The sequence below is a fragment of the Aplidium turbinatum genome, chromosome 1 (assembly GCF_918807975.1).
Source record: "Aplidium turbinatum chromosome 1, kaAplTurb1.1, whole genome shotgun sequence".
Taxonomy (NCBI): Eukaryota; Metazoa; Chordata; class Ascidiacea; order Aplousobranchia; family Polyclinidae; genus Aplidium; species Aplidium turbinatum.
Window position 1 is genome coordinate 57,615,836 of NC_137472.1, and position 14,434 is coordinate 57,630,269.

The 14,434-nt window shown below is 36.4% G+C and overlaps 1 protein-coding gene across 1 annotated transcript in view; it reads right to left on the reverse strand.

Moving 5' to 3' along the window:
- The window catches only part of LOC145767669 (uncharacterized), a 65,102-nt gene that overhangs the window by 30,015 nt on the left and 20,653 nt on the right, over window positions 1–14,434 (reverse strand). The window contains exons 4-7 of the mRNA XM_082579526.1: window positions 5,693–5,835; window positions 3,559–3,685; window positions 2,398–2,503; window positions 691–872 (exon numbers count right to left, since the gene is read on the reverse strand). Of these exons, the coding sequence (XP_082435652.1) occupies window positions 691–872; window positions 2,398–2,503; window positions 3,559–3,685; window positions 5,693–5,835 (558 nt within the window). The remainder of the gene's footprint in view (window positions 1–690; window positions 873–2,397; window positions 2,504–3,558; window positions 3,686–5,692; window positions 5,836–14,434) is intronic.

A 14,434-nucleotide genomic window follows, 5' to 3' on the forward strand; every position in this document is an offset into this window, starting at 1 on the left:
ACCATATACGAACCTTGATTTTAAGCTACTACAACAGTGTGAACAGGATAGTGGGTCACAGAAACTTCTGCTTGGTAAAAATGGGCCACAAAAGAAAACAGGTTGAGTATCACTGTGCTAGCATGTGGCTTTCGTATATTGCCAGAAGTGACAATTTATTAATTGGCAATGTAAAACTCAATTGAAAACTCAAAGCTCACAGCATATAACTGCATATTTGTTTATGAATATTGTTGAATTGAGTGTAATGCATACATTTTCATGTTGATAAACTTTAAGTTTCTTTTGTTGACATTTGGTTAAATTGCAATTTTGCATGCTTTCTAAGCATTACACAACCTATAGCAAAATCAGTTGTTTTATGTTGTTTCAATATCTAGCAACATTTATTCTGTGTAGAAGTAGTAGGTTCGACAGTCAGAAATGTAAAAATGGTTGCAAATGATAAAATGATTGGTCTGTACCAATTACACGTTAAACGTGATTTTAAAACACTCGCCTCCAGTTTTTAGGTGGCACTGCGCGTCTGGGAGGCCTGTAATATAGTAAGCCATGACACTGACCAAACCTTCACTGATCCGATTTCATTTCATTCCGATTTTGTACGTGTAAAATCTAACATAATGAATTATTACATCTTTGAAACAAAGCCACAGCTTGCGTGCACAAAATTACAAGTATGCAACTCACATTCGACAACCAGATTGGCAGAGACTGAAGGCGGTGAACCGTAACCGTTACTTGCTTCACACGTGACTTGACCTTTGTCAGAAATAGAAACGTTTCTGATGACGAGTGTTTCCCCATTTAAAATAGAATACCGGTCGCGTGCAGCGTAAAATTGTGATACAGGTTGGCCATTGTGACACCACCTGCAAGGCAAAACACAAAATTACGATCTTGCGTTTTAATGAAATTCTAAGCCAGCGTTTCTTAACCTTTTCTGACTTTAGCACCCCTGTAAACAGGCCCGACCAGTCTAGCACCCCCTAACTATTATTGACATTAGACTACTACAGTACCGACCAAAAGTTTAGTACAGGCCGAAATTTTAACATGCCTTCAGATCGCTGGAGATATATTTTGTAATGAAGTCTCTTGTTGTTTAACAAGCTGAGCAGTTGTTTTAACGAAGTTGATTCAGGATTTGGTGTTTGGCTTTCATTCACCAACAGAAATTCAATTATAACCATATGTAAGTGAATCAACTCTCTTAAAACAACAGCACCGTTTGTTAGGCGACAAAAATATACAAAATATACCGCCAGTGATCAAATAGCATGTCAAAATTTCGACGCCGCCATTAAACTTTGGCCTGCACTATTGAAAGGAAAGCGAAGTACAAATTGATCATTTTGTTTATTCTTCAAAACTACTGTCGTCATTGGTGATAAAAGAAATAGGAAAACCCGAGAATAGTAAAAGAACATAGACAAACTTAAGCATATTTAAGTTACCCAGCTGGGTATCTAGTTACACATGTATCAATGTGATTTCTGTTGTTGCTTATGTGTGACCAATTTCTCTATTCGAGGCTTCGTGTTTGTCAAAGCCACTCTCATATCGTGGAGCAACCCATGTTGAAGGCGGCTCCGGCCAATTGTTTTCATTTGGAGCATGGTGCAGAACGCCTTTTCACACAGGTAGTTAGTCGGAAATGGGACGATCAATTCCATTGCTGCTCGTGCCAATGCAGGATGTGCTGTCAACTGGTCACACCAGAAATCAGCAAGCGGAAGGACGAAAGTTTGTCCCACAACTCTGATTCACCTGCATGTCAATCATAGCTCCTCCTTTAGTCTATTAGCCTATGATCACTCATGTCTGCCAAGATGGCTGCTGTATCCACTCTGGATACTTTTCCATGGTGGTTTCTAGAAGCGAGAGGTGAGCAACAATATTACAACAAAACACCTACCAGATAAGTTCGCACAATCTACTCAGGATCAATTTGAGTACTTGACTGGGAGATGACTACAATGACAGCAAATCATGTAGGCTACTTCGAAACAGCAATCATTGATATGACAACTGCTGATACTGGCAGAATAACAAAAAAATGCAGAAAATTAAAATGGCATTTTTTGATATTATACTGCATGCATTTAGCACCCCCTACAGTCTATTCCAGCACCCCCAAGGGGTGCTAGCACCCCCGGTTAAGAAACGCTGTTCTAAGCAATGCTGAAAATCAGAAAAAAATCATTAGAATATGATATTGGGCGCTCTTATATGCTGTTGTAGTTGAGGTATATATGCATTGCTGTCTAGTTCTCTACGCTGTACATGGAAGAAAAGTGTGAAGCGGATTTGATATCAGAAGGTTGCAGTGGTGGTGCCTGTGGTGAAAAAGATTTTCATTACAAACCAAATGATGTTGGAGGTCGTATACCCTACCTGTATTTAATGTCAGGAGGATAACCCACCGCGTTGCAGCTGAAAGTAACATCCTGACCTTCGGTTACTCTCGCATCTTGAGGGACTCTTTTGATCTCCGGAGGAGCTGTAAAGTATTGAGTTTAAGTAATTGAAAGATAGCTCGCCTGAGAACGGTTTATTAATATTTCCAAAACTACAAATTCTGTAACCATATAGACTTCGCTGCAGTTGCAGTTATTGTAGTCGCAGATGCTCATCAGTTGCGTTTTTATGTCACGTTAAGAAGTGAAGAATATGGTTTGCAGCATGGTGACTTTTATACACAGGCCATGACAACGTGCAGCATACAATTTGACTTGAGGCCGATCTGTTGGTAGCCAAAATTGCTAGTATGAGTGGATACTTTGAGACTTTGAGAGTTAGTTAATAAATATAGTCTTTGTGTACCTATTGTATAATTTTGAGTTTATTTTGTGCCATTGTCATCATTCAAATAACGGACTAGATTTGAGCTCTTGTGCTAAAAATCCAAAAATCGTCTGGCAACACTAGAGAAATGGCAATAGAGGAAGATATGTCATTTTTTTAATGTAAAATTAGGAGTATTGCAGTGACTTGAGATTCAGTGATCACGCTTTTGGCAATTTGGATTAAAACTTTTATTTCAAAAGGATATAAAGTAGGCTATTGTAAATTTAGCTCAGAATTTAAAATTAAAATTGCATCGGCCTTCAATCAGGCCTCCAGTTCGCACGTTGTCAAGGCTTGTGTATAGAGATCCCTATGGTTTGTAGTTACACCTCGCAAAAACAAAAAATAATTGACCATTTTGTACACATTGGCGGATATGTTGTTGAAAATGTTAGTAGGCTAATTTCTGCTATCTAGTGTTATAACAAGCGCTTGTCGATAATAACACAGAAATTTAAAGAAAACAGCTCTGACATCATTTACAACAATGTGCAAACTGAGGTCAATCGGAAAAAAAAAACAATTTTAAGAAAATTGTCAACTTTCGTATTCCCAATTGCCACATACGGATGTGAAATTTGAACACCCAAAAAACCTGACATTAAAAAGGTAATAAGTTTTGAAATTTGATATCACAGAAGCTAGATGGAAAGACCTCACCAGTGCAGTGCAGTTTAGTCATCTTCAAAGAAGCAAACAAACAATCACCTGAAACATAAACATTGATGACGTGCTGTTTCGTTCCTTCCAGGCTGTGAGCTCGACAGATGTATCTTCCTGAATCTTTCCGCTTTAAACTTTGGATTTTCAGTTCTCCTTCATCAATTTCAACGCCCTGCATCAACAAAGATGTGATGGAAGAGAACACACAAAGCTTTGTTCTCTTTACTGTATTTACGTAAACTTCTTCATAGCATTTTTAAAGCTTACTCCTTCACCCAAACAACAAATTAGTTGCTTTTTGGCATTGTTAGTTTGTCGTATCCAGGCTTACACCCGGTGGTTGAAGATTTAGATTAAGTAAACGGGAAGGCAAGAAAGCCAATCTTCGTGTCCACCTTCAGGTATGCCTTTACTGTAAGTATATGTGTCCTTTACTGTAAGCTCTGGAACGCCAAACACACAGCCGCATGCTCTTGAGCGGTGTCAAACCGGCGCTCTTTCGATTGCCGTTCCAGAGCTCTCACCACTCGGCTACGCACTCGGCATTGATTCAAGGTCTGTAAACATTGAATCGATGCAAAAGCTATCAAAAATGTCAATGACAAAATATTAATAAAAACAAACAAAATATCAACAATCACAGGCCCTGTCACCGAAGTTATTAGTGTCAACTTTCTCTCGTTGTTGCTATCTTTTTGATTGCAATCTTTTTTCCAAGCTAAGCACCACTGAATAGACAGCTGCTGTACTAATGTGATTCACAAACGGTCGCCCCAAGAGTCAAACCACTGTCACTTGACCTTACTAGTTAACAGCATTGATAAGAAGGAAAGTTGTTCTGACGGCACAGATTACTTTGAAGCAAACAAATTAGGAACAAGCAATCTTTATCAGACATGTCAAAATTCTTTAAGACGCTTTATCTCCAAAACAAATAATTGCAATATTTGTGTCTTTCTGGTGGCAATGCAGAGCAAGGTACCGTATATTGATTTTGTGGCCTAGGCGCTTCAAATCTCCGTAAATTGATGTTTCACATAGATTCAGAATATAAATATCCTTTTAAAAATAAGTTTCCTTATATTGAATTATCTGTTGTATGAATTTTAAATTTAATTTAAGCTTAGATTTATCCTTAAACCGTGGTTTAGGCAATAATGCAATTTGCAATGACTAAGAACCAAACTAAACTAAAATACGATGAATGATAAACAAGCTGTTAAATTTATAAACAGGAAGTTGAGTAAGCATTAAAAACAATATATGCAATAAAAGCCAAAATAAATGAATTAAGTGTCATCTATAGACGTCGATTCGTTGTAAAAAAGGTAGATTTTGTAAATTTATTTTTATCTCTTGAGTTTTTATGACTTTCTGGTATCCTGTTAAAATTTATCTTTCAGCTTATTCTACCAAGTTTCTTTGTACAAAACAAAAATTGCAAGAAATCCAATTACAACAGTAACTCGTACGCTTACACCAACTGTTGACCATGCTGAATTATTTATAAGTTTAGAGATCTTTAGTTAACTTCTGCGTTATGAATGTTTAATTACGATATAGTGTTACAAATAGAACTTAGGTACGATTCTGTTTATCTTATAACACGTGTGTTGTTGTACAAGAGTTGGGAATTACAGTTTTTAAGAATTGTTGAAAAACGGTATTGCCAGTAGTAACCGTATTGTTCAAATTGCTCTACAAAACATTAATATTAAATTCGTGAGGCTGGTTCATAAAGGCAGTTTAAGAACCATCTGTTGATGCTAAAATCCCTTTAGACGCATAAGTTTCAACGTTTCATGATTTGAAAGGACGGCTAAAAGAAACAATGTCTGATTAAAAATTCTCTGGTTCATTTAGTGACGCGGACACTTTACGAGATTGAACTTATGCTCGAATCAGAAGACCATTCGCGAAAGGTTTTGAACGTGATCTACTACGGTATCGAACCGATGTCTCTGGACTAAGACAGGGAAACTTTAAACCATTTATTGGTTGTTTTATAAGTGTAGATACAAACGACGTGTTTTGTGTTTTAGCCTGATGTGTTTTAACCTGATGCTGCGGGTTCGCTGTGCTAGTGGCGGCTTGTCACAAGCTTCCGGAACACGGTTCCCTAGCCATGTGCTATGACGAGTGGTTGCTTTTATTGCAGAACGAAAGAAAGTGAAGTCACCTTTTCGCTTGTGATGACACTTCCATCTTTCATCCAGGTCACAACGGGATGAGGATTCCCTTTTGCTTTGCACTGGAGGAACAAAGAGTTTCCGAATCTTACGGTTTGCACTGGACGGGATGTACGGATAAAAGAAGGAGGAACTGAAATGCAGAATAACGTCAAATAAACATTATTTATATTTACAACGACCGGTCATTTTTGCTATTCTGCAGTGTTTAGGCTACAAATTTATTCTTAAATTCGAACTAAGCCAAAGGAGTGCCTTTTATGTCGTATCCAAGCCGTGCAGTTGAAGATTTAGATTAAGTGGATGGGAAGGCAAGGAAGCCGATTTTCGTGTCCACTTTCAGGCACACCTGTAAGTGTCTTGCCGAAGACACAGTGACATGCTCTTGAGCGGTGTCGAACAGGGCCTTTTCGAGCGTCGTGCCAGGGCTCTCACCAACACGGCTATGCAGCTGACAGGTAACGAAGGGGCGCTGTGATTGCCCGTTACACAGCGGAGTAGACCATATTGCTCATTCTCGACGTTCTAATCAAAAGAGCTCCCTCGAGGCTCATTTAAAATTTCATATGTACATTAGGTAGAGATGAGTCCAAAACACCAGTTACACAACATATTGCTTGCGTGCTTGTTTTGGCCCGATCAGGTATAGTATTGCAATGGGCTTACTGTAAACAGCAAATTAGAATGGTCTCGCCAACCAATATGCTGCCATAAAAAGTTTAATGAGATTATCTAAAGAAGGAAATCTGTTTTTGTAAGCCAAAAATGCCAAGGTCGACTACAGAGTTTATACTGATACATTTAAAGAATTTGAGGGGGAGTTCACATATTACGACGTCATACAGGATGCCTTCAGTTCTGTGACTCAAGTAGTTTTTGATAATCTCTTTTGACAAATCAGAGGACTAACAAAATGATGGCTACACAAAATACGACGTTGACCAGTGATGTTCATTTATTTTATGAGATTTAATAATAATGGCGTGAAAGCGCTGGAACAAATCAAGTCTTAGTGATTCATGACGACAAGTTCAATAAAATTAAAAAAAATGTTTATTTTTGATAAAATTGGTAGAAATAAATTAATCTATGCATTGAAACATGCTGAAATATATTCTACGTGTGGCGTAAGGCAATCCCGCTAAATCGATGCGTCCTTTTCCGATATATAATCGACATTTGCTGTTTGACATCAACCAATAAACCATTACCTGATGTTTAACCCTATTTCCTATGCGCTATTTTTTTAGTAAATTGACTTGTAAACAGGGTCGGTTCGACCCAAATAGTTTGAGCTCGTCTAGCTCGAACACTATTAAAGTTAATTCAATCAAATTACCAAACGGTGTAGATGATATACTGTATAAGAAAATTTAAAGTTGCAGACATCTTTTAATTTTCGAAAGTATCATTTTTAATTGTAAATTGCATTTTTAAAGTGTTTAAATTTCAATGTAAATTTGAACAAACAGTGTCAGCGGCAGGTGTATAGGCATTACTGAACATTTCAGAAACGTTTCAAACATGAAACTAAACACGTTCTACAAGAAAATTTGAACTTTGCGTTGCAAGGTCTGGTATTTGTCAGTATAGCCTACATAAATCTCAGCACGCATTCAATTTGTTTAAGTTTTTATTGAATAGTCTGCATTTTATAATTTTCGCTATGCCTATGAACACCACTCTGATCTTATACAAACTTAAACAGAAGTTATTCTCGGAATGTTAAAGATATGTAAATATTTACAAATAGAACTTAAAACAGGCCGAAGACCAAATAACTTGAGAAAATTATATCATTTTATACAGCAGTTTTGTATCACCATTTACTTAAGTTGTTTGGAGCAGATCTCATATCCTGAAGTTAAGCAGGTAATAATAAATATTACATTTTTCTATTTAAAACTATCAGGTTAAATCTGAATGCTGCAAAGTAACTTGTCTACACTTCGCCAAAACCAACACTTCGGACTTATTCACTTTCAAAAGGTTTTTATTTTAGCCGAAGTTGCATTTCAAATTATTTTGTTTCCAAAGCTCAAACATGATGCGATGTGGGCTATCATAACATAACTACACAAGCTCTGTTGGTTTACGAGCCACTGCCAGAGTATGACTTTTGAAAAGGTGCCTTGAATACAAAAAATGCAACAGTAACGGTTTGTGCTGTTTTAACGATGCTTGCGGCTAAACTTCATACTGTTTAGAGAGCAAAGGTTTAGTCGCTTCAGCCTGTTTAATTATCTCGGTTGATTGGAAAAAACTTGAGGTAGGTTGAGACAAGATGGTTTTAAAACTTATACACTTTTCCTCTTTGGATTCATAAAAGTTTAATTAATCCAAAACATGCTTTTGCCAAACAAATCCACATAAAACATATTAACAAATAGAATATTTGTTCTTTGGACAAATGGGGAAAGGCGACAGTGGAAATGGAAATGATTAATTATTGAAACCTTGTGACCTGACCCTGATTGCTTAAATAAACTTAGTTTACACAAAAAGTGTTGCATATCGAGTAGTTTTAGTTTGGTACACCAAACAAATATTTCATGCAACAAATGGTACACTATAGACGAGTACACTGATATCAAACTTTTGTCTTGACGGACCCTTTTTGGTGCCTACGAAGCGGTCGCGGACCCCTAATAATTTTTATCTGAAATTTTGGTATATCACATTTCCTAATGGAAACAAATGTTTCATAAGTTTCTTACTCTTATAGTTTGCTGCTCGCGACGCAATTATGACAATTGATGACATTGACGAAGTTATGTTATGAGCTAGCCTATATGTTGGCATACAGGATCAAAAATTATGACAGTTGCGCCAAAAGTTATATCAGGTTATGCTTATAGTGATGCAGAGATAGTACAACGGTTTTGCAGATGCAGAGATATTACACGATATCACATTCGTTTTGAGGTACCATTCTATTGCTGCCTTACTATACAAGCTTTTAAGGATTTAATTTCGCTTCAAAATCCAAGCTGTTTCGTTTCGTAATGTGTTGGAAGCGAGGCATAAGATTCTTAGAATACGTCACACTTTACAAAGCGTATTTTCTTGAGCGATGTTCTTTGACGATTTGTCAATTAGGCACTATAAAAATTTAGGATTCAAGAACATATTTTGTTTAAATATTTTAAAATTTTTTTTAAAAAATCAATCAAAAAATCAAATCAAAAAATCTATAAAAAATCTTTAAAACTTTTTTTAAAAACTTCTTTAAAAAAATCAACGTTTCAACTCAAAACTCCTGCGTAATTGTTTGTTTTTGTAATGTAATTTTTTTTTTGTTTGAACAGTCTGCAACAAATTTTATTTGTTTTGATCTTCTTCTCTCGTATTGTCGCTATATGTCAGGGCACCCGTTGGTTAGCCACTGCCTGGTGTCGTCATCGATGGAAATTAGGCCTTCCATGCCATGGGGTGGTCTATATAGCCGGCAATAGCAAGGCTACAATTTGTTTTGATAAAAAAGCAAAACGTTTCGAACAACTCTGGTAGGAAATTGAGAGAAAAAAACGGCGCAACAAAACTGCCATTGTATTCAAGGTAACTTCTGATATTACGAGCAAAATCTTGAATGGTGAGAAATTAAGTTTGGTTTCAACTAATATAGGTTTGTTAATTTTCAGACCTTACTACACATTTTTCCAAGTTTTATAGCCTTTTTTTCTATCTTGATTCTAGTTGAGTTGTAATTTAAAGGTGCACTGCAACGAAAATACATGGCTTTTGTATTTGTAGATCTTTCTGAAATAAAACGTTTTTCAACAATTTTTGTATTTTTTGTGTTACCATTAATTAAAAAACCTAAAAAACTTTTTTGATTTGAATGATTCTAATTGGTCAAAATTTTTGATGACGTCATTGGCCGGCAACGCCGTATTCAAGGTCTATTGTTTTGCGTGCAAACACAAGGAACAAATCACGTAGGCTACCGAAACAGCGAACAAATTTGTGCTAAGGGAGTTTTTACGACCTTAAAATGGTGGCTTCTTGTATGGCTCTCAGTTGTACTAACTGGGGTCGTCAAAGGGGTATCCTTTCATCGTTTGTCTCTGAATAATGACGACAAGCTGAAGAAATGGATCTCGGCGATGAAACTCAAAGACTCACCTGTAAACAAGCACTGCCGTGTGTGCAGCAATTATTTTCTGGCCAGTGATTACCAACGTGATCTACAGGCAGAGCTACAAGGCACCAAGTCCAGACACCTGCTCATCCCTGAAGCTGTTCCTTCTGTCTTTGATTTTTCAAGATATGTGAAAGCCACTGTCAATGCAGTACTCACAAAACTCGATCGACCTAGGTACAGGTCTGTGAGTACGATCGGGCGTTTGGATCGAATAGCAAAGCGAGAAAACAACAAGACTGTGAAACAGGTCAGTAGGACAGTAAAACATTGACAGGGTAGGCATTAGGCAACTCTGAATACATCAGTTGATATAAACCACTTAGTTCAAGCAAATTATTTTCCTGCATTTTTTTCAATGCAAATTTTCCATCCGACTGCTGTCCGAACTGGTGTTGTCAGAGCACGAATCAGAATGATGTCAAGTCGCCGTCTTTTGGGTTCAAAGAGAAATCCTTGTCTAGCTTCAGACATCTTGTTTGTGCTGATCTTCTATTACTCAATATACAATGACCTATGCGACGTTTCTAAGGCAAATGCATGAAGCTGTTTACTTGGCTGCCCGCCGATGACGTCATAGGGTGGCCGATTTTCATTTGATTATATCTCTCAAACAAAAAGGTATAACAAAATAAATTTTCAAAAAATATAATACTTAAACACTAAAGAATCACCAAAAAAATTTTAATTTTTCATTTCAGGTCCCCTTTAAAGCAAAAATCGTTTATTCCTGGATTAGGATTAGAAAAAAGTAACCACAGTCGAGAGATTTTAGGATCAGATTTTGTATTCTAAGTAGCTAAGTGATTCTTTGTCACAGATCTCACCTGCTGTCACGTCATTAAAGCAAGAACATAACAAAATAATGAGGAAACAATAAAATAAATCTCTTGGTAGACAAGTCCAAGGTGCCCGCAACACATAAGTGACCAACTGCCCAGAGTGTCCGTCCATAGCTTGTCATAATAAACCGCTATGCAATCAGCGAGAAACAAACCACCATTCTGTTCAGTCCTATTTCTGTGGCAAATGCGCAAATATCATTGTTAACTTTTTTTTATTAAAATAGTGCAACCAAAGTAAGTAGTGCTGAAAGAAGCAATATAGCCTATCTGGACTGTACAATCCTTTCGGGAAGTTTATAGTAAGTTATTGTGTTCAGCTATAGTGTTAAACTGACCAGCAAAGATTTACTTAGACCTATATCTACACTGCAGAAAGTTGTCATGTTCACATCTTTTCAACGTCTAGCGACGTTAAATCGATGTAAAAAATGCAACTTATTTTGACTGGGATACTTGCAACTTTTTGGGTGCTTAAAAACTACAAAAAAAAAATCTTGCAATGCAAAAAGACCAAGGCCAATGCCCATTTGAAAACCTGCCAAAAAAACAGCACTTTTTACAAGGATTTAACATCCGCAGACGTCAAATCTTTGTAAAAAAAAACTGCTTTGCAAGTTGCGGTGTTATTCGTTTAGTTAAAGACTTGATGGCAAACTACAAATAAGCAGCCAGCAGTGCTTCCCACTCTCTGATAAGTACATGTAGAAATTGTTTCTGTCAATATTGGTCTGAGCAATGTCTCGCTGAATGTTTAGACTGCCTGCGCATCTTTATGGCTGCCTGCTCGTCTTCATGATTCTTTCTAGTTATCAAGTTGAACTTAAGCCTTGTTCAGTTTTGATTTGAATGTAATTGCTTTTTTTTGGTTGTTGCTTATAACTTGTGTTTCCTTTCGCTTAACTGCAAACTGCTCATCTAGTGTTGTTGTACTACAAGTGACACCAGTTCCGTTTTACTAGCGTACAGTTCCATCAGATAAAATAATCTTAACTGTTGTAACAAGTCCGCCTGGATAGGTTTTCTTACAACAACTCTTGGCGTATTCCACTTGACTTTGCGCGATGACTTCAATTCAATGACCACTTGAAAATACAGGTTGTTGTATAAAAGCAGCGAATTCACTTCGACAGCAGAAGTCAAGACCTATCGTTATAAAGCCGCTTCGTAGGTCGACCTATGAACCATTTTTTCTCTTATTGACCAAAGATTTGTCATTAGGGTTATTGCAATTGCTTTTTATTTTTAAACGGGCTCTTAAATTAGATCGACCAACGTTATAAGATGAGCGATGATTGCATAAATGCAATTAAGTTTTTTCAAGATGCCGCTGGTTATTTGTGAGAGTTGTATAGTGTATTTAAAGCTGTGGTAGAGAGTTAATTTTGGTACCACAGAAATATAAAACTGAGTAACGTAACAAAAATATGTTAAACCCATTAACTTTACTCAGTGTCATATGTTTATGTATATTTCTAGTTTCTATTAGCCTTAAATCTTATTTATATGTTTAGATTCATTGTTATCGGTACATAAAATTCAAAAGATTTGATGGTTAAATTGCTACTAAAGCATCTGTACTGGAAACGAAATTCAAAACTGCTGGATCTACATCGCACACAATTTCTTGATATGCATTATTTGTAACAAATAGTACCAAACCAACTTGATATGTGCAGGAACTAATTATATTAGAGACACCAACTTTGTGCTATGAAAACAAGCAACTCGTTTTAATTATATTTAAAAAAAAAAACAATCCAGACAGCCATTTAATAAAGGACTATTCAAAAAAATCTTCCCTCTTCTAACAACAAACAGGAGACAAAAAAAAAACAGCAATAATGCGTAATAAACATTTTTTTGAATGTTAGTCAACAAAACGTCACTTCAACAGCAATTGCAAGCAATACAACTCAGAATCACTGGTCCAGGACCTAAGCAATTTACTAAAACATGCAATGAGAGATTTTCTGCTCATTTTACGTGTAAAAAAAAAGTAGAGTTAAATTGCTAACAATGAACAAGCGCTTAAATAAGACAAATCTTAGAATATTTCAGATACAAAGACACATTAAAATTCAAAGAAAATGAAGGGGTGTACCAGCAAACATCTATAGGATTGGCCCATGATACTAGAGAAGGATCCACAGAGGATACAAACTGATATGAATGAATCAACAAGTGAATAAAACTATAACAGTTAACCTCTCAAGTACATGTAGCTTCACACAAAGTGAAATTTAGATACCTTTTGACTCTTTTTTTATTTCTTTAAAAGTAATGTCTAAAAAGACATTATTGTCCAAAAAGAATGTCTAAAAAGATATTACAAAGATACATGTCTGATAATAATAAAAACACACCTGCACTGTCTAAACACTGCACTCTCAGCAGCCCTGAATGCCCACACTGCAAATTCAGGATCCCGATCACCTGCTCAAGGACAGCTCGGCCACCAAAATCAGTGGCAGATATGGAGCAGCACACGCATGTGGTTACACTTTCAAACACTGGTTGAAGCGCCGAAAGCATCGCATATGAGATGTGCACACCATACGACATACTGCAACTGATAATAATTTATTGTATCGAATCAGCCTTAGCGGTATTCTTGATGATTGTGTAGCAAAACTGGCCTTTTCGCTGCATACAACTTAAATGCAGGTGAACAAATAGTCACCTTCAGTCAGAGAATGCTCCTTTCCTCAATTTGCAAATCACACATACAACAAATTAATGCTTTGGAGTTGTAGCTTGGCTTGCAAAATTCAAATAGCTGTCAGTGAGGTAGAAAAAACAAAGAGCTATTTTAGAAAAACTCCAACACAATTTTCAGATTTGCATGCCAGCAAGTGTGACCAAACACGTGAAAGATTCGCCGGCACAAAACAACTTTCAAGAAACTTATTTGTCAAAGATTTAGACATGATGAGAAAAGGAAATGAATATATTATGGCAATGGGAGCGTAACAGTTCTTCTACATTGTAAAAGCAAAGATAAGATCTATAACTCACAGGAAATAGCAATAAACTAAGGCAGTTATTGAACGGGCCAGTAGCCTGTCTAAAAGCATGACAATCAATCAATTCTGTCAATCAAATTATTGAGCCTTGCTTTCATACAAGAATTCACGCCGGATACGCCAGAACTTCTCAATTTGTCATAAACTGTTTTTACAACTACATGAAAACAGTTAAAAAGATTTTTGTTCCATTTTAAATATATATAACTCATTTTTACTCTTTATTCTTCCGCCTTCTAGATTCTAGAACACCCTAGCATTGTGGTTCAGACTAATAGCATTAAATGGCTTAAAACGCTAAATCGATCAAAGAATGTTGCATTTACCATTGCATTGAATTATTGACCTTCCAAAATTGCTGGATTATTTCGGTGCTTATTTCAATAACAAGAAAGTTGCTTTCCGCCGCTGCGGTGAACAGAGTGAGCAAATTAATAATGCGAAAAATAGAAAATTGAAACACAAATTGCTTTTTCCCGTTACTTTGATGATTAGCTCTGCCATACACAAATAATCCCTTTAACAAACGCTTTTGTGACGTCAAAACACGCCACTGTCTAACTATCTAACAATTCAAGTTCATGAATAGTTGAAAGGGATCAATTTTGTCATCAGGCTTTCGCTGCTTATTGAGGAAAATTTGTTTAAAATACAAGCACCGGTATAAACTCCAGTCTAGAACTAACTACAAAGTGGGGTAGATTTTCTGTAATAATGTTGTGT